Here is an 18,788-nt window from a genome sequence, read left to right on the forward strand (position 1 = left end):
CCCTCTTGGTAAAGAAATGCTCCCTAATATCTACTTTGAACCTCCCCTTTTGGCTGAAGGATTTAGACCTGAAGTCTGCCTGGTACAAGTGAGGAACACATCTGTCAGGGCCAACAGGAAAAGGGCTTCAGGGTCGATAATTAATTAGTTGCAACAACATAAAGAGACCAAGTTCACTGGATTTGTTAGTTTATACTTATTTCACTGCAACCATTCTGCAGGTTCTCGCATCTCGCACTGAAATAGATACTTTGTGCAGCAAAGTTCAGTGTTGCATCAGATTAGTGAAGGCTTCTCAGCCTAGGGGTTGTTGCCGTACTGTATGTTAAAATGTAGAGTGGACCTTTGTCTTCCAAATAACCTGAAATCTCAGTTTAGCTTCCTCAAATGCCTCACTCTTAAACCTATTTAATTATTTGGAAATACGTTGTTTTCTGTCTTGAAACTCAACCTGTCTTACCTTACGTGGTAGAAAGCGTTCCCTAACTATTTAGTAATAATGTTTAGAAACACTTAGCATTTTGCAAGCTGTTTGTATCCTCTTAAACGTTTTAGTTTCTTAACTGATAATAGAGCCTTTTAGGCTGTGACTTGTACCTCTGTGAAGCATATACTGATGCTTGGTCATCCTCCACTACCTAAAGCAGCAAACATTACTAAGAATCGTTATTCACAATGCCTCTTGTCACTTCTCTTTGTGTCGCGATGCCCTGTTAGAGAAGAGTTTAATATCAAACCCATGTATTGGTACAACAGCTGCTGTGACATTGGGCAGCTCTGTGGCTTGCGCTCCCGTTAGATTTACAGAGATGTCAGTGCTACGATGTCCTGGCCAACTCCTGCTTACGTTCACTCTAAGTAGCTGTGTATCTTAACTAACTTCCTGAATTATTCTGTGTGATGGGACAACTGTTGGCTCATAGTTAGCCAGTCTAGTTGCCAGCCACATGGTTACTCTGTCCCATGTAATGCAGCGTGGGCTGCGCATTGTATTTCTGCTCTGCAGTTACCTTTTGTTTCCTGGTCAATGATATCTGGAGGTGGTGGCGATATGCTAGAAATTTCCCTAAGAGCTGTTTTCCTCAGCTTTGGAAATGATCGTTTTTTGACGAAGGGAGGATGCTTCCTTAGGGTTGTCGCTATGTTATCGTTAGAGCTGTGTGTAAATTCCTCTTTCCCTTGAAGACTGCAGGGTCTTTGTTGCATGTTGCCTGGTTTTCATAGGAGTGAGGATTATTTAGTCCTGTAACATTTGGGTCCTTCTAGGACGTGGACGAGGGGGACAAGATTAAACTGAGTACTTGCTTGCCTTCAAACTTGTTCCAGAGCACAGTACTTGGAGGTGGTAGCAGCCAGAGCTACAACTCAGATCTGTGTGAGGAGGAGTGGGCAAATAAGATGTGAGGAATGGCTTGATGTACAAATTGGCCCATCTGATGTTGGAAGATATGAACATTGGCTGAAAATCAGTCTAACGTGGATTCACAAGCATGTTTGCAAATGAGGCTTTATTTAAGATTTTTAGATTGATACGGGTAACTTGTAGGCCCACTTAGTAGACTTGGGTGACTGGGACATGGAACAAAAAAGTTTGTTATGTTTGAGAATTAAGGATTTGGAAACCAAATTGGTCAGAGAGCTAGAGTACAGTCCACTGTGACTGTCTTAGAGGTGAGTGTAGGTACTCTTTTGCACTAATACGAGAACACGAGAGCAGGTGTAGATGTGGGCTTTAGTTTTAACCCACGCTCAGTTCAGCAACAAAATATTTCCGTGATCTTTTAAACACATGCTTAAGTATTATTTTGAAACATAAAATGCTGTCTATGATGTGTGTGTGTGTGCAGGTAAGTGCACAATGTAGCTGTTTTGAATTGTTTGAGGAACTCGATGTGTCTGTTTGCTCCACCTGGGTTCTATTTCATGTTTTGTATGTGTTTTCTGGGCACAGAGATTGTCTTCAATGAATCTCATGGTGTAAAAGAGAAACTAGCTCATCCAAATTTGCCTGGTTTTGCTGTGCTGGTTTTGCGATTGCTTTTGCTGTTTGTTTGAACTGTTGGACAAGTCCAGTCTACCTTTATTTCAGGTCAAGATTTCTAACTTTGCAAGTCGAAAGAAAGTAGAAAAGTAATGTGTACATACCATGAAACCTTAATACTAAAATATTACTGCATGCCGTCACTGACAGACAAGTAGGATTCTGACATGAAAGTTGTATGTAATTTTTTTTTTCTTCACTAAATGCTACTGAGGGGTAATTCACAGACTTGAAGTCTTCTCTGGTGTTAGGGGTTGTGCTCTCTCCCTTCCTCCCCAAAGGCTTAGTTACCTTTAGCTCTTTCTCAGTTGAGTCCAATTGGAATTCCAGCTGTCCATGAATAACTTCTGGGGCATGTTCTCTTCTTGTAGTACCTTAAAATAATTGTAAACATCTTCTCTGTGGTACCCTTTTCACCAGGTATCCAGTGTTATGTTTTGTTGTGTGTTTGTTTGAACCTTTCTCCTGTGGGAGAAAGGATTATAACGCGGCTTGCCAAGCTGCTTTAGTACTGAAGTGTAATGTGATATTAAGGCAGCTGAATATAGTTGAATGAATGGTTTGTTCCATTGCTTTCCTGTTGACAGTTAACATGCAGTTCAACCACAATTTGATTATATTAAGTGACTTGTGCCTTGTTCCAGGAAAAACTCAATTGCGGATCCTGTTTTAATCAATGACTTTAATCACCATGGTTTAACCTCTTTTGTTTCTCTTTTTTTCTAGTACAGAGCAGTATTCAGAGGTTCCAGGAGAAGTTTTTTATCTTTGCTTTAACACCTCAGCAGGTCAGAGAAATCTGTATTTCCAGGTAAGAAGAAAGGCTGTGGCATAGTGTAGGTAAACTTTTGCAAAATTTCAGGAGAAAGTGTGGATGTTTTGGTTCATTTTATGCCTCGCATAAGCTTGCGGATGCAGGGTGATGATCCTCACTGAAGTTACTCTGAGTTTATCTGTTCTGTTTTCTTCAGGAACTACTGTGCACAGAATTTGTGTGCAGTTGGGGTAAATCCTGCACCACTAAACAGTTAATAATTACTTGGTTCCAAATAATTGTGACTATTTAGAGAGGTGGTAAGCTTTTCTTCCCTGCATGTTTGCTGGCTGCAGGAATGGAAGGTTGCTTTTATCTTCCGTCCCAGGGCTCATGTTGTTGCAAGACCTATGGTATAAGCCAAGAGAATTCATAGGGTTTTTTTCCTCTCTGGCAACATCATACTTTGTTACTATAAACTCTTGATAGAGGATGCTGATCCTAAAGCCCTGCTTAACTTGCAGGAGCTAAACAGCGATGTTGCTCCTAAAACTTGTTCATAGCTCAATAGAAGAAAAATAAGAGCAAAATTTAGTGATGTTGGGGCATGCGTGCCAGTTCTTTCTGCATATGACTGGAATATGAGATCTGCTGTCTGAATGTCTACTTCTTTTTTTCTTTGTCACAGGGACTTCTTGCCAGGGGGCAGGAGAGATTACACAGTCCAAGTTCAGCTAAGGTACCTTTTTTGTAGTGTTCTCTAACAACTTCTTAATTGGCCAGCGTAACACAAGTCTAAATGTTTGTGGGGACACGTGAATGTGGGGACACGTGAATGTGGCGACGCTTGAAAATGATGCTTTCTCTTTTTGGGGATATAGGTTATGCCTAGCAGAGACAAGCTGCCCTCAAGAAGATAATTACCCTAATAGTTTGTGTATTAAAGTAAATGGGAAGCTGTTTCCGTTGCCGGTAAGCTTGTTTGTACGTATTTGTGGCTTCTTTGTGACTTTTTGGAGTGTGTGTTTTTTCTGTAATGTTAGCTTGCTAAAACAATCAAGCTACTTATTGTTATCACTCAAATTTCTCTATTTATTAATGTTAGGCATACGGTTTGTACGTTTGCTGTGTGAGATAGCCGTTACGACTCTTAATCATGTTACAGCCGCTGCATGGATTAGTTGTGTTTTAGCCACCTAAACCAAGTTGGCAGTCATACGCTTTACTAGTTTCTGATGCTGCAAAAGTTAGTATGCAGGTAGGGTCACCTCAAGGCTTGAATATATACAAAAAGGGAAAAGCCCTCTCGTTATTCCTGAAAAATCTCTGCGATGGGTATCTGTATAATAGAACAGAGAGAAACTCTTATGCGGCACATTCTGAAATAGTTCTAGAAGCTATAGAAGATGGAAAAAGTAGTATACAGAGGGTTTTTTTTCCAGCAGTGGGTTTGGGAAGATGCTGTGTGGAGAGAGGAGGTGTGAAACCTCCTTTTCAGAATGTTTGTCACGTTCTTGGCGTGTGAGATGTGTTGTCCTGCACCCTCCCTCCTGCCATATGCAACCACGGCTGCTTTTTTTGCCTCTGCTCAGCTTAAATGTGACTCTCGAGCTTCTCTATTTCTTTAGCCACTTCATCACTGTTCTTCTGTCTTCAGTGTGTAAGAGGATTTCTTTCCTATGTTTCCTGGTCATTTTTCTCTGCAAATGCCAGTTAAGTTCTCTGTGATAAACTTGAGGACTTTCTTCTTTCCTCTGCAGATTGTCTTCCTTTCTTTAAGCAACCCACCAAAAAGAATTGGGTCTGATGTTCTCCTGTGGACGTCAATGTCTACTGACTCTTAGTCTTGCTAATACCGTTTACCCCCTACTAGAATAGGTTATGCCATCCATTTTGTGTGTAACGTACGTCACAGTCGTAGAAAAAATTGTTTGTAATCTCGGGTTCTTGCTTTGCTTTAGATCTAAACCCTAAGTTCTTCCTGTGCATCATGATTCTTTAATCTGTTCAGCAGAAACTTGAGAAAGTGAATAAATCACTATTGTCTTGGCAACTTCCTTTCCTCTCCTGAATGACAAATACAGTCTCAGTCTGAGTGCTCCTGCAAACGTTTCTTTGTTGGTGTGGTCACTGTCTGGATCCCTCTGGTGGTTCCTTTCTGTTGCAGGAAATGTAAGATAACTTCTTTGTTTCAAAGACCACTATTGTCCAACTCCATAGCGTTGGTGTTAGGTAATTAATCAGTGATGCCTGCCTCTATTGCCAACTTGTACAATTCTTAAGTGTTCTGTCTTTCCCTGGTATAGCAGTTCACGCCTCTGCAGATGTCTGTAAATTATTCTTGGTCATCTCCTTGGCTGCCATCCTTACTAGAAACTTCAGAGAATTGCTGCCAGTGTGCCAGTACTGCTTTGGGTTGTGCCAAATCACATTAACACAGTGTTTTCTTGTATTCCTACAACTGTGTCCTCCTCTTATAGTGTTGGATCTGAATTAAGAGGAGTAAATTCAGAGCCTTTCATGCTGCTGTCATGGCAAGTAACAAGGATCTTATCCATAATGCACTACAGCAGGTGGTTCTCCTGTTGACTTCTCTTGTAGGCAAGACAAAATGTGAAAGCCCAAAAAGGTAATTTGCTTTTCTTCTCAGGGGACCACTGCAGGTCCCTTTCAAAGGACAAAATCAAATATGTCAGGGCAGGTTGGAAACAGCCAGATAGAAGAGCAGTTGCTCTTTCTGTTGATAGGTGGGGTTTTTTTTTCCTGGCTATAGCAGGTTCCAGCTACTTAGACTAATACGGTTCTTGCAAGAAGCATGGAATACTTAAAGACCAAAATAAATGTTGGCACTTGGTAGCCACTAGAATTGGCAACCTAACTAAACAGTGCTAGACCATGCCGGTTGTGATAGGCAAGTGGAGTGCTCTTCACCTGAGTCCTGGAAGGCTAGGAAGGGAAGGTTTTAAAGTGTTCTAGGAGTACAAGATTGAATTTGATCTCAAGGTCATTGGTCTCTGGAGGAAAACATCAAAACACTGACTGAAATGAAGCATGTGCGCTGCAGAGTCTGTCTCTAAAAAAGAAAAAAAAAAAAAGTTGGGAAATATGAGAGAACTTGCATCCTTGCTCTCTGTAAAGCAAGGTCAGCTTCGTTTCGGGTTGGAGACCAGCAGGATTATTGTGGCTGGTGCAGTATGTGCGGAAATACTCTCCTAAATATTGCAGGGAAGGTGTGTTTGTTCACATAAGCTCGTTGTAAAGTCACCCTGGTAGAGAGGGGCCTACTACAGCGAAGCAGTTGGGAGATACGCTCTGTAAATGGCTGCAGCTGTTATGTCCGATTAAAGAAATGGCAAATCACGCATTCTTTTCAATGTGAAATTGTCATCCGTACATCTGCTGCCTCTGCGTTCTGTGACAAAGCGCACATGGAAGGTTCCTGAGAGCTACCGGGTCGCTCCTCTGGGGTGACAACCATTTTGGAGAGAGTTCTTCAGCAACTGCTCTCTGCTGCTCTGACCTGGCAGGCCAAGTCCGTTTTCTGCCACTGCAAGCAAGAGTCCTGTCTGAAGTTAATAAAGGGCGGTGGTGAGGCACAGCCAGGGCTTGGATGTCAGGTGAAACGTATGGACTAGTAATGGAGCTGCTCTGGAAACCTAGGAAATGATGTGACAACTGCCGAGTCCTCCTTAGATTAAAGGCAGTGATTATCCTATGGCATACTAGGCTAATGAGTGGAAGAGGCTGTTTATTTCTGTTTTATTGTTTTCAGACTTAGTGTCTTTCAGTGGTGCTTTTTCCAAGCACTAGGTTTTGAATGTGTGTGCTTCTCTGGATAAAAAAAAAAAAAAAAAAAAAAAAAAAAAAAAAAAAAAACAACAAAAAAACCAACAAAACAAGACAAACCAGCAAATGTGTGTGGGTTTTCAGCATATCCTTTCTGGGAGAGCTGCTTGCATAGAACACCACTGTCTCGAACTAAACGAAATCTGGCAGTCAGTTCTGCACAAGACGTAGGGCTGCGATCTCTTACCGGCATCCTTCTGGTGCAGGATGAGTTTTTGAGATGAGTGGACTGCGGGTGGACTGTGTGAGCTCAAAACAGAGATTCTCCGAGTTCCTGCTGCCGACTGGCTTCCTTTCATAGTGACAGACGCAGGGTCAGGTGAATAAGCTGCGGTTAGGCCACGTGCTCCTTCACATAGCACAAGTACTTTCTGCTCACGATGTGCTGGCGAATATGTGCTTGCCTGGAAGCAAAAGCGAACTGAGTGGCTCCCGATTTAATTCTCAAACATCGTATAGGAAATAAAACTACAGAGGAAAGCTGTCCAGGCTATGAAATTCTTCATCAAAACTGAGAGCAAGCAGTATCTCCTTTGTTTTGTTTCTGCAGACAACAGCAAAGCCTATTACCTCTTAAATACAGCTGATACTTCATGTGCAGCCCTTCTTCAGGGGCCTTGGCAGAGCACAGCTGACAACCTGGCGCTTATGGGGCTGGGTGTAGCTGATGGGAGGCAAAGCAGGCACCAAAGAGGTGTGGAGCTCTTGGATTAAGACTTTATTGTTTCTTAAATAGAATCAATGAAGTGTTTTCTGGGTGTGAAACACTGAATTAACTCTTCATGACTTGCTGGGCTTGTTGCTAAGGCTGTGTCCTTTGCGATGTTCCATTCTCTTTCCCTGGAGTGGGAGGGGGGTGGGGAGGTATGAGGCCGGGGAGGAAAAAAGGACAAAGCATCAGCATTGCTTTTTACCCTTCCAGTGAACTTACCTGCACTGTGTTTTTCTTCCACCTTTCTAGCACTTCTGTAAAACCACATTAAAAACAAAAAAATGCTTTAAAATTGTGGTAGACATGGTATGAGCCTGTCAAAGACTGATATTTCTCAGAGTAAGTGTTGAATTTAGTTTTCAGCGTAGAGAGCCTCTAGGTTGACCTGCTTCCTGTAGATCTGTTTAAAACGAGTAAGTCTGTTTCAGCAGGTTTTCAGAGTACAGCAGGGAGACTTGGTTAACACTTTCCTTCTCCTTTCTTCCCGTAGGGATATGCTCCACCGCCAAAAAATGGAATTGAACAGAAGCGACCTGGGCGCCCCTTGAATATAACATCTCTAGTTCGGTTGTCGTCAGCAGTGCCAAACCAGATTTCCATTTCCTGGGCTTCTGAAATTGGAAAGGTAAACTGTATGTTCTGTAGGATGCAGAAAATTGTCTAAAACCCCCTCATCTGGCATTCCTTCTCCCCTGTTGCCTGATATTGCTGGCAAGGCACGCACCGGCAAGTGTTCAGTATTAGGCTGAACTCATTATCATTGCCAGGAAACAAAGTTTGCTCTAGAAGTATGGTAGTTTACAGTAACATATGTAAGATTTGCATACGGATGGCAAAGACTCCCTTATGGAATTCCCATTAGAAAGCCTGCTGTTAGGGGCTGCCTGAAATGTGTGTCCAATACCAGAATCTTTTTGTGGTGTAAATAGTAGAAAACACTTTGGACGTAACAAAATAACAAAAGTAAAACTTGCTTTTTTTCCTTGTAGCCTGCTGGTGAGAAAATATGAAACTTTATAGCCATATATTCTAGGGCACGTTTCTCAGGATCTGTTGTAACTGTCCATTGGAGAAGGCTTTTTAAACTGACCAGATGTGCCAAGACCGTGGGCTTGGAGACAGGCATTTGCTTTTGAGCAAACTTTCTAAGCAAGTAATAACTAACTAGTTTTAGAAAAGCTGTTTTTATTTCATAGGAAAAACTGATTAATAGATGCTTCCATCTCTATTCTTTTGAGATTCCTCTTATACATGACAATGACCTCTGTATGAGTTGATTTAAAATTGTACTTGCAAATAAACCAAAACAGGGGTGGAATTTCCAGCTTGGAAAACTCCTAGATGGCAGGTTGCTGGGAAGGGTTTATTGGAGGGGGTGTCAGACTGCTGGTGTCGGCTGTTTCTCGGCTTGATGGATCTCAAACATGCTTGGTTGGCCCATGCTTGCGTGGTGCGTGTGTTTGCAATGCAGGATTTCTGAGCAGCGTGGGTTTTCTTACAAACGAAGAGTATTCTGGAAGTTTGGGTGACTTGAGGGAAAAGTGATTCAGCGTGGAGGAAGACTGGAGAGCTGGGGGAAAAAAATGGAAATTGAAGCCTCTTCATAATGCAGTTCTAAACTTGGTGGAAGCTGCAGTGGGGGAAAAGTGTGCTAGACTTAAGGTGGCAGGAGAGAAAGCGGGTGGCGACTGTTGCTTTTTAGTGCCTGCAGTCATTAATCACAGTTGATAAGGAATTGGCCTTTTAAAATGGCTGGGTGGCTGTTTAGAAATCCCCCTATGGATTTACTGAGGAAAGAAAGGGAGAGTGTGAAAAACTTCTGAATTCTTCCGAGTTTTAAATAGCTGTTGCAGTGGCCCTTTCCGCTGTTGGTAAGTCAAGAACTACTTATTCCGCTATCGGTGACTAGTTGTGCAAATCTTTCTGGATTCAATTAGCAAAGTAGCTTACCTCATACTTTTTTTTTATTTTTTTCAAAAGCAAAATCTGTGGACCAGAGATACCACATGTTACAAAGTGAGACTCCACTATAAGCTTTGATATATTAATTAAAATTTTAAAAAGAAATCTGAGAGAAAGCTAACATTCAGAAAACAAATGAAGGGCAGTGCTGAAAGAAAAGGGTTTGATTTTTTTCTAAAACAGAGGTGGAGGGAAAGATCTAAGCTGTGGCTTCCCAATCATAAAGCACAAGAATCTTGACGTGACTGCGGGGATGTGGGTGGTCTCCTGCTCATCCCTGCTTGCTTCCTCCCCTGTATTTGCCAAAACGTATTCTTGTGGAAGGAGATGAATTGGAGGAATTCCCCATTGCCCTGAGAGGTAAAGTGGGTTCTTTTGGTTTTAATGTTGGTGCTCTGCTCCGAGTATCAGAACCCGAGTAGCAGCTATTCATCCTCTAAATGAGAGCCTTGGGGACAGTGTGGCATGTCAGTGGCCTCACATCGTTAAAGGTTTAATGGCAAGTACTTTACTGATAGTGGAGGGCTTCTGAGCACAGGAGGCAGTCATCCCACGGAGCTGGTCAGACTTGAGCCTCTAGAGTTCTTTCTGTAGGCAATAAACAGTGCAACGTATGGTCGTTCTTTAAGGAAAAAAAAAAATAATCAATTTTTCTTAGTGGTTTCCCGTGCATTTAGATAACTTTATCTGCTCGTCTAGGTAAGAGCTGGTTTTCCTATAGGTAGTAAAGGAGGAGCAAAGCTGTAAGTGTTCTTGTTTAAAATTCTTGTGCAGTGCCCACGCAGTATAGGAGCCGTAAGAAGGTGGCTGCCGGGGAGTGGAAATAAGGGATTGCAGGTTGTGTGTGTTATACAGATGAAACCATTATTATTCCGCAGTAGTAGGACTTGCAGAATTTTCTCTTCATTAGTGACCTTGAAGAGGGAGCGAACACTGAACAAAAGGAGCTGGCAAGCGGTGTGAATTAGGGAAGAGTAGTAAATGCTAGGGAATGTGGCCAGTCTCAGAGGAGTGGATGTGGCGCAGTGAGGCTTGGCTTGAAAGTGCAGAGCCAGCTAAAGAGAAGGTATGAGGAAATTGGTGCAGCTGTGTGACACTCCAGGTGCTGTGTCTGAGAGTGACATTCATCTCTCTATCATGTGATGGTCTTTGTGCTCCACGCTAACAGATTGACACTGAAAAAATGCAAGGATTTAGGAGACAACCGTGAGATGTTCTTAAAGACTGCATGTTTGAGAAGGTGAATCATCTTTCCCAGAAAAGAGCCCAGGTTGTCCCTTGGTTGTGGAGTTATTCTTCTTGCTTAAGGCACAACCGGAGGAGGACAGTTGCACTTGATTGGCAGGAGAGTTCTGTCAGAGTATTGGACTCTTTCACAGTAATGAAGTCATCTGTCAATGCTTTTCATAACTATTAAGCAAAAAAAAAAAGGCTTGTTTTTACTGTATGGTATAACTTGTGTAAGTAGTAACCTGTTGTCATAGTGGCGGTACTGTATGAAATCAATATTTAATCTTTAATCGCTCTTTTTGTAGAATTACTCCATGTCTGTGTACCTTGTTCGTCAGCTCACTTCAGCTATGCTTTTGCAGAGGTTAAAGATGAAAGGTATCAGAAACCCCGATCATTCCAGAGCACTAAGTAAGTCAAATTAATTTGCCTGCCTGTACTTTCTGAGGGTGGTTAGTGGCTCTTTAAAACTAGAACTGGTAATACTTAGGGGACTTGCAGCATTTTGAAAAGAAAGTCCATGCCCAGAGTATCAAAGGTTGCTTTTGCTGTTGCTGAGGCATCATGCGCCCTTTTTCAGTGGGGGTCCCCTGCGCCCATAGGGAACGCACCTAGAGATCCCACCTGAAATGTCCTTATGGGAATGGCACGAGCACCACTTACTGTGGTGGGCTGTGAGGTGCAGGTAGATGCCCTAAATTAGCTTCACTTGCACGTGATGCTGATTGTCGTTGTACCTCACTCACTGATGATTATTTATCTCTTGGCATGTTGGGTTGAGTTTGCCCTACTAACCATTGTGGCTGTTAGTGCGTCCCCTGCACGCCGAACAATCTGGTGATGCACGGTGTTTGCCAGTTGCTTCTAAATAGTGAAACTATCGTTGTTTGATAGTGCTATAAACTAGTTTCCTAGATGCTTAACTCTTTTTAGATAGCTGGAAATAAAGTACGTGTACTGGCAAATCAAGATTAGCATGTTAAATAAATGAATCCGTGTATAACTTCTGAATTTATTTTAATAGTTAAAGAAAAACTAACTGCAGATCCTGATAGTGAGATCGCCACAACCAGTCTGCGGGTATCTCTCATGTGTCCTGTAAGTATGGCTAGAAATTACCATATACAGATTTGTATTTTGTGTCGTTAGTGTCGAGTTGGGCTGCTTTGAAAAGGCCCTGCTTTAGGAACTTAACTGGCTTTTGGTTTATACGGATTCATTAATATAAAATAGCGGGGAGAAGGGTTGCGTCTACAAGCACACGATTGTAGCAGCATTCAACCGGTTCTGGTTTAGAACTGTGAATGCCTCCGTTGTAATGCAGTCAGAATCAAATTGCCAGTCATGTCTATAGTGAGGCCCTTAGAAGGTGTAAGCTCGTATATTGAGACTAATTGGGCAGGGTGACAGAATAATTAAAAGATACAACGCTAAATGAAACTTCCCATCTCCTCGTCTTGGTGGTGTTGCTTATACTGCCAGCTACTGTAACAAATAAACAAAAATGGATCGTGTAACAGGCTAATGCTGTCGTGGGGTTTTCCTTCCCAGGTAGAAACAGGCCCTGCGTTTGTGACTGGTCTGTTAAGCTTAATGTTAAAATAGGTGTTACTCCATTTTGAGTCTAATGTAACTGGAGCTCACAAAACCCCTTGAAATACTTGGCTAAAAGAAAATGATAAATGCAGGTGCCTCAGTAGGTCTTTTAATAAAAATAAACCCCTAGAAATAATATTGATGCAGGGCCATCGGAAATATTTCTGACTGTTTTCGACTCAGTGGAGACTTCGAGGATGGCTTTATTCTTACTCTAAGCGCGCTGTACGTGCTTTGCTAGGGTGGATTTGTCTGCAGTGACCTTAGCGCTGGGCTCCTCTGTAGTGAGAAGAGAGAGTTACTGCACTGATTGCTTCTCATTTCATTTGTTAGCCAGCCAGGCCTACTGCTGTCTGCTGTTCTGATTCTCTTTAAATTCATCTCCTGCAGCTGGGAAAAATGAGACTGACAATCCCATGCCGGGCTGTTACTTGCACACACCTGCAATGTTTTGATGCTGCTCTTTATCTTCAAATGAATGAAAAGAAGCCTACCTGGATCTGCCCTGTCTGTGACAAAAAGGCAGCTTATGAGAGCCTAATCTTAGATGGGTGAGAGACTGGGTTTGCAGATTATGCAACTACTTAAATTTTTTTCGTGATGTATTTGATAGCTACTTTTGTGACTTGAGGTTTAGCCATTTCACACTAGTGTCTTTGTAAAAACATTTTAAACTGGGAGGAACCGTTGGACTCTGTTCCGTTTCTATTTCTATGTAATGAAGGACATAGGTTTCTCTCAGTAGAATAAGTTTCTCTCAGTAGATTTCCTCTGGAGAAATCCAAATGTAACATCTAAGGATAGATCTCCCTCTTACATGACTTTCTCTCTGAAGCTATTAACTTTCTTAAAAGTTAAAAGTTAACTCATAAACAAGTGTCAAACTTGATTCAAAGGAGGATGATTTCTGTTTCTGTGTGGAAATCTATGAATTGCAGTAATGTTGGAGTGGAATATGGGTAGGTTGGGATATTCTTTTAGGTTTTGATGTCTGAAGGCTGTGAGTACAGGCTTTTAGGTGAACTTTTAGATGAACTAGGGTGAGTGCATGCGATGGGTCAAAGGTGATCATAATTAGCTTTTCAGCTGTGTCTCCTTCTCATTTAGAATAAAAAAAATTCACTGGGAATCAAAAAACGAAGCCACTCCGCTTTAATTTTGTTTTCAGGCTCTTTATGGAAATCCTTAATGAATGTTCGGATGTGGATGAAATCAAATTCCAAGAAGATGGCTCCTGGTGCCCCATGAGGCCAAAGAAAGAAGCTGTGAAAGTCTCAAGTCCGCAGTGCACCAAAATAGAAAGTACGTACATCTGGGTATTGGTTGCAAACAGACAAAAAGTCTCGGAGACTTAGTTGTAGCTTGGATAATGTGCATGGATGTTGATGTTTGTTTTGTGGAGGGCTTCATACTTCTAACCTTCTTGTCATTTAAACTAAAAAGGTCACAAAAAGGGTGCATTTTGGGGCTTTATCTTTGCTCTCCATAATAACAGTTAAGAAAACGAAAGGGTGCTCTTGTTTTAGGTCCTTAAACTGAAAAGTGAAGATTAAAGCTTGCGCTTTACTATTCTCAACGTGATAGAAAATACTAATAAAACAGTTCCTGGGCCGTAATGTTCTCGGTAGTAGCCAGGAAGATGAGTTAAACCAGGGTTTGAGTTCCTGGTTCTGTTGCAAGGAGAAACCGCTGATGTCAACAGCCTTTAAAAACCAGTGATATTTTATTTTTCTTGTTTAGGTTCCAGTGTTGTTAGCAAACCGTGTTCTGTGACGGTGGCCAATGAGGTAAACAAGAAGAAAGTTGACGTTATTGACTTGACAATAGAAAGCTCTTCTGATGAAGAGGAAGATCCTCCTGCCAAAAGGAAGTGCATATTTATGTCTGAAACACAAGGAAGCCCAACCAAAGGGTTTGTCAATTTTAAAGTTAGTTGTTATTCTGTAATGTCTCAGATAAACTGACGTGTAGACAAACGGACTTGTAATCTCTCCTCGGGATCCAGCTCCACACTTCCAGAGGAGGATTTCTAGGCCTTTCGTTGCAGAAGGTTGTATTGATACGGTACCTCTGTACAGGTGAAACACTATTAAATAGTTTTACATCTCACAAAAGACTTGCGCTGATTGTTGCTGTGTTTGCAGGGATCTTTCTCCATAGAAAAGGAATCCGATTAAGCTAATGGACAGGATTCTCCTGAGAAGGCAGATTATGCCAAGTGGAGGAGCTTTATGCATTCTGGCGAAGTTAGTGTCATCTTAAAGGCTTTTCTCTCGCTGTCTGTTATACCCTTTATCAAATCTGTTCTGGTACCCAGGAAATTAGGTTGCGTTCCATGTTACATCCATCCTGTCAGTCCCGGAAGGGAGGCACTTTGCTGTGTTTTGAACCAAGATGAGCTTTTTCCTCTCTCTCTCTGTTAAACTCTGGAATGTCTTGGACATTGTTGTTGGCCGTGGTTGTCAGTCAGTCCTGCACTTCGGTTAGCACAACCAACGGCTTCCCAAGTCCTCTGCCAACCACTCCATCTTTGTAGTCACACCTGACTTCAGCCACAGCCTTAACCAGCTTCTTTACTGTTGTGCCTCCTTCTGTCTGTCCCAATCTGCGCAACTCAGCTGCAGGCTGCAGTTAGTTTGTGGCTTCCATAAAGTTCTTGCTCTTGGCCCGGAGGGTGCAGGAGAACTGCAGGGAGAGAGGGACACTGGTCAGGCTCACCAGCGGTCACTGCTCCGCGAGGCAATTACAAGTGTCAGCTTTTACTAATGGCTTAGTAGTTGGTGTTGCCACATGCATGTGGTGTGTGCATCTGTGTCTCTCAGCATAGTGGCTTATATCTTGTACTAAAATAATAGTAATAAACCCAAACCCCGTCTGTTTTTGCCAGCTCTGGAAGTGCTGAGCAGGTGTACTGTGTCTCTAGTCCAGAGGAATGTGTGGTCTTTGGTGAGCAAATAAGTTGGTCATCTTCAACAACTTTCAGCAGCGATATTGAAATGCTGTTGCTTTTTGTGAGGATTGTGGAGGATTCCTTCTGCAAGAGACTGTTTCTTACTTTTTTTTAATACGAAAAAAAATCTGCAACTATATCTCTTAATGAAGTTTCAGAAGGCAACAAGACTTCCTTCCGTGCTCCTGTGTCTGTCTGAGATGGCCACCTGCAACCATAACTGTAGGAGGACTGAGTTTTCTTGTCTATCTGTGACCAATGCATTTTCTTTACTGTTTGGGTATGGAAATAGCACGTTTTTATTCTTCAAATCCAAGTCAAAGCCAGGCTTTTGGGGAATAGCTTATTTCCCCTAACTGGTGTTGCCTGAATGCTAGTTTTGGCAAAAGCGCGGGGCATCTTCCTATAGGCAGAAGCATCATAGGCTGAAGCGTAAGAGGTGCTTGAGAAGGGGGGGTCTGAAATCCAACCTTCTGAAATCGGAAGTAGCATAAATGCACCAGTGCAGCAGCCTGGGGAGGAGAACACGAGTGGATGACGCTCACGGCTGGTGGGCTGGAGGGAGCGATGCGGAGCGGCTGGGAGCGGGACTCTGGGTGTTTCCACCTGACTTGGAGTTGATGAAATATTTTATGCATGTGGCTGGTGCCTAAACGCCTTGCGGTGTCGTCTTTAACAGTGCCGCGAAGTAGCTGGGCAGAAGATGGGGATGCAGAAGGGTTTTAACTGGTTGCACGTTCCCAGAGAGCTGACCTTAGCTTGAGCTCAGGCTGCGAGTAAAGATGGGTTTGATGTTTAACTCCCATGGGTGTAATCCGTGCTGCGGGGGCTGAATAATGGTCAGTCGTGCCCTTGGTGCGACAGGTTAGCACCCAGGAACAGTTAACGTGGAGAAGTGGGAACGAGCAAGCGCTTTCCTCCTGGCGCTGGCTACCTGCACGTCCCTCCCGGGGTGCTCCACAGATAGAGATTTCCATTCTTGTCTCTGAATGGTAGGCTCCAGCACTGTACTTTGTTTTAATTGCCAACTTGCTCTTATGTCACAGCTGCTGTTGAGAGCCAAGATACGGTCATGTTATTATGAAGACTGTTATGAAAAAAGGAAATTAAGAGTGGAATACTGTGTAGTGAGTAGCCACGCTATAGTTGCGTTGTAACATAGTGACCTTGTGAATGAGAGCGCACAGCGGCGCGTAATTTCTCTTCTGGAACTAACGGCCAGGTTGTTTGTAACTTCCCATGCTGTTCAAAACAGGGTTCTCATGTATCAGCCATCTACTGTCAGAGTGCCCAGCGTGACGACGGTCGATGCTGCTGCTATTCCTCCTTCATTAACAGACTACCCAGTACCATTCCATCATCCACCAATATCCAGTATTTCATCAGACTTGCCAGGTAGGTGGTGGCTATTTTTATTGCGTATTCTGACAGCCTTATCGTTTTGCGGGGTGGGTAAAAAATGGGAGAATTGATCAACTGTGTGTGTGTGTGTTGGTGGTTTGTTTTTTTTTTTTTCTTTAATGGCACAAGACTATATGCAGTATTGCACTGATGTGATGTCTAGACGAGTCCAGCACAGGCTGTCTTTCTGGTTTCGGATCGCGCTTTGCAACAGCGAGGCGAAAAGCATCGCTTCTGGGGTACAAATTGGCACTTTGGAACGGCAGCCAGAAACGCTTCTCGCTGTACTCAGTTAGAATTTGTGTAAACGTCCGGATGTTACGTGTCGTAGATGCGAGGGAGAGTAGCTGCTTATTTAAGTTATAGTAGTGCGATGGCGCTGACTCATCCCAACCCTAGACGCTAGAGATATTCTGGTAGCTGATTCTAGCTGATTCTGTCTAGACTGTATGAAAAAGGTTAAGGTGAGCTACAATATGTAAGCTGACCTCTATTGACTTTCTTTACCTAGACATACCCTAAATGCCTATGATGTATTCTTCAACCCTGCTGCTAAATATCAGACAAAAGGTGGGGATACTGATTGTTTTCTATCCTGGCTCCTTGAAAAGAAAACTGTCTATAGGGACTCTGGGGGTTCTCTTTGCCGGCTGTAACGAACCCAGAGCCCAGGAAATGGTGACTTGTGGTGACAGGTGTCACATTGGCCTCCTGTACTTCCCTCTCCCCCTCCTCCATTGCCTGTCTTCATTTCTCCCCTGCAACATCTCTGGGTTTTTTCCTCTTCTTTCAGCACCAGTTTGGCAATGGGATGGATATCATTCCCCTTGTTTCTCTGTCCATTTTGGTTCCCTTACTGCTCCCTCCCTCCACTTCTCCCTTGTCAAGAAATCTGTCGTCTTCCCAAATTGGATAGGCGAGTAAGCTGAGAGAATGGACGTCTAGAACTGTTTTGTCCATCTCAAGTGAAGTTCTAGAATGCGTAAGAAAAAAAGAAGCGGTCAATTCTGTAAAACGAGCTGAGCTTAAAGCTCCTTCAAAATCTTTCCCTAATGGAGAAGAGGCGGAGAAATGCCACTGGCCAGAACAGATTTGGAGGTGAGGGAAGAGGGAGGGAATAAGCTTACCATTTGTTTCTGTTGACATAGCAAACACAAGGCCAATATTTAGAAACAAACCAAAAAAAAAAAAAAAGGCTGTAATTTCTTATTGGTTTCATAATTTTAAACATCTTGCCCTAAATGCTTACACGCTAATGGTGTATAAGACGGACGCTAGTTGTCACTGCTCTTGGAGGATATACGTTGAACTACTTGTAGTTTCCTCTTCTTCGTTCCTTTTATTTGTCTAGACACAAAACGGGGATGATATTAGAAATGTTTCCTTATTGGCTGCCCGTGGGTGGAGGAAGAGACCTGCTGCTTGTTTTTGGACTTGTGCATGTTGTGACTTTACTTCATTCCAGCATCTTTAATGTGATGACACTCTTCATGTCCCAGTTTGGCCAAGTCAGGTACAATATGCAGTGAAACTTGCATTATGAACCAACAGCTCCAAATGGCAACCTCCATCTAAGCAACCACATTGAACCACCCTGCAATATCCAGTGAATAATACATCACTTTGTCATTCTCATTCTTAAAAAGAGCCACTTGTACTAGATTACTCGTTTTGCTGCTGCCTGAAGTAGTCGTTGAGAGTGGTGTCACAGTGGTATATTCCATTTAGAAACTGTGTAACAATTGCAAAATCTGTTCTACGACCACAAAAAAAAAAAAAATTCCTTAAATTTGTTGTGTAGGAATAAAAGAAAGACTCATCAATTTATTATCCTTCTCTTTTTTTTTTTTTTCTTTCTAGGTCTGGATTTTCTTTCCCTAATCCCAGTTGATTCACAGGTATGTTTCGGAACTGTTATGGGGTTAATTGCCAAGTCTGTTTTTTGTGACATACTGCTTGAGTAACTATCAGGGTGCTGTCATCATCCGTGCCGTGTTTGCAGTCCACTTGCTTAGACCTAACCACAGACCAGGAACATCAGTTTTCCCAGCAGGAGGTGGTAATGAAGATGCGTTAAGGGAGGATTCAGTTTAGCCTTACTATGATAAATCCAGGCGTGGAAACTCACTCTTTATTGATAGTTTGCCGTTCTAAAGCAGGTATTGCACAGCGCTAACTTGAACGCTCCCATCCCATGAGGACAGGCTGAGAGAGTTGGGGGGGTTCAGCCTGGAGAAGAGAAGGCTCCGCGGAGACCTTAGAGCCCCTTCCAGTCCCTCAAGGGGCTCCAGGAAAG

The 18,788-nt window shown here is 42.7% G+C and overlaps 1 protein-coding gene across 7 annotated transcripts in view; it reads left to right on the forward strand.

The window, feature by feature from the left end:
- Nucleotides 1-18,788, forward strand: part of PIAS2 (protein inhibitor of activated STAT 2) — a 34,318-nt gene that overhangs the window by 11,721 nt on the left and 3,809 nt on the right. For 5 of the 7 annotated variants that reach the window (XR_012584966.1, XR_012584967.1, XM_074570667.1 and 2 more), the window contains exons 3-13: nt 2,768-2,852; nt 3,484-3,534; nt 3,677-3,767; nt 7,844-7,978; nt 10,851-10,956; nt 11,570-11,643; nt 12,532-12,692; nt 13,310-13,443; nt 13,882-14,053; nt 16,347-16,486; nt 18,353-18,390. Coding sequence is in view for 5 of the 7 variants with exons in the window: in XM_074570667.1 (XP_074426768.1) it covers nt 2,768-2,852; nt 3,484-3,534; nt 3,677-3,767; nt 7,844-7,978; nt 10,851-10,956; nt 11,570-11,643; nt 12,532-12,692; nt 13,310-13,443; nt 13,882-14,053; nt 16,347-16,486; nt 18,353-18,390 (1,187 nt within the window). In the remaining 2 variants the exon portion in view is untranslated. Of the gene's footprint in view, nt 1-2,767; nt 2,853-3,483; nt 3,535-3,676; nt 3,768-7,843; nt 7,979-10,850; nt 10,957-11,569; nt 11,644-12,531; nt 12,693-13,309; nt 13,444-13,881; nt 14,054-16,346; nt 16,487-17,003; nt 17,063-18,352; nt 18,391-18,788 lie in introns of those variants that run through there. The other 2 variants (XM_074570670.1, XM_074570668.1) reach the window with 2 other exon arrangements.

Source organism: Larus michahellis, chromosome Z (assembly GCF_964199755.1).
Source record: "Larus michahellis chromosome Z, bLarMic1.1, whole genome shotgun sequence".
Classification (NCBI taxonomy): domain Eukaryota; kingdom Metazoa; phylum Chordata; class Aves; order Charadriiformes; family Laridae; genus Larus; species Larus michahellis.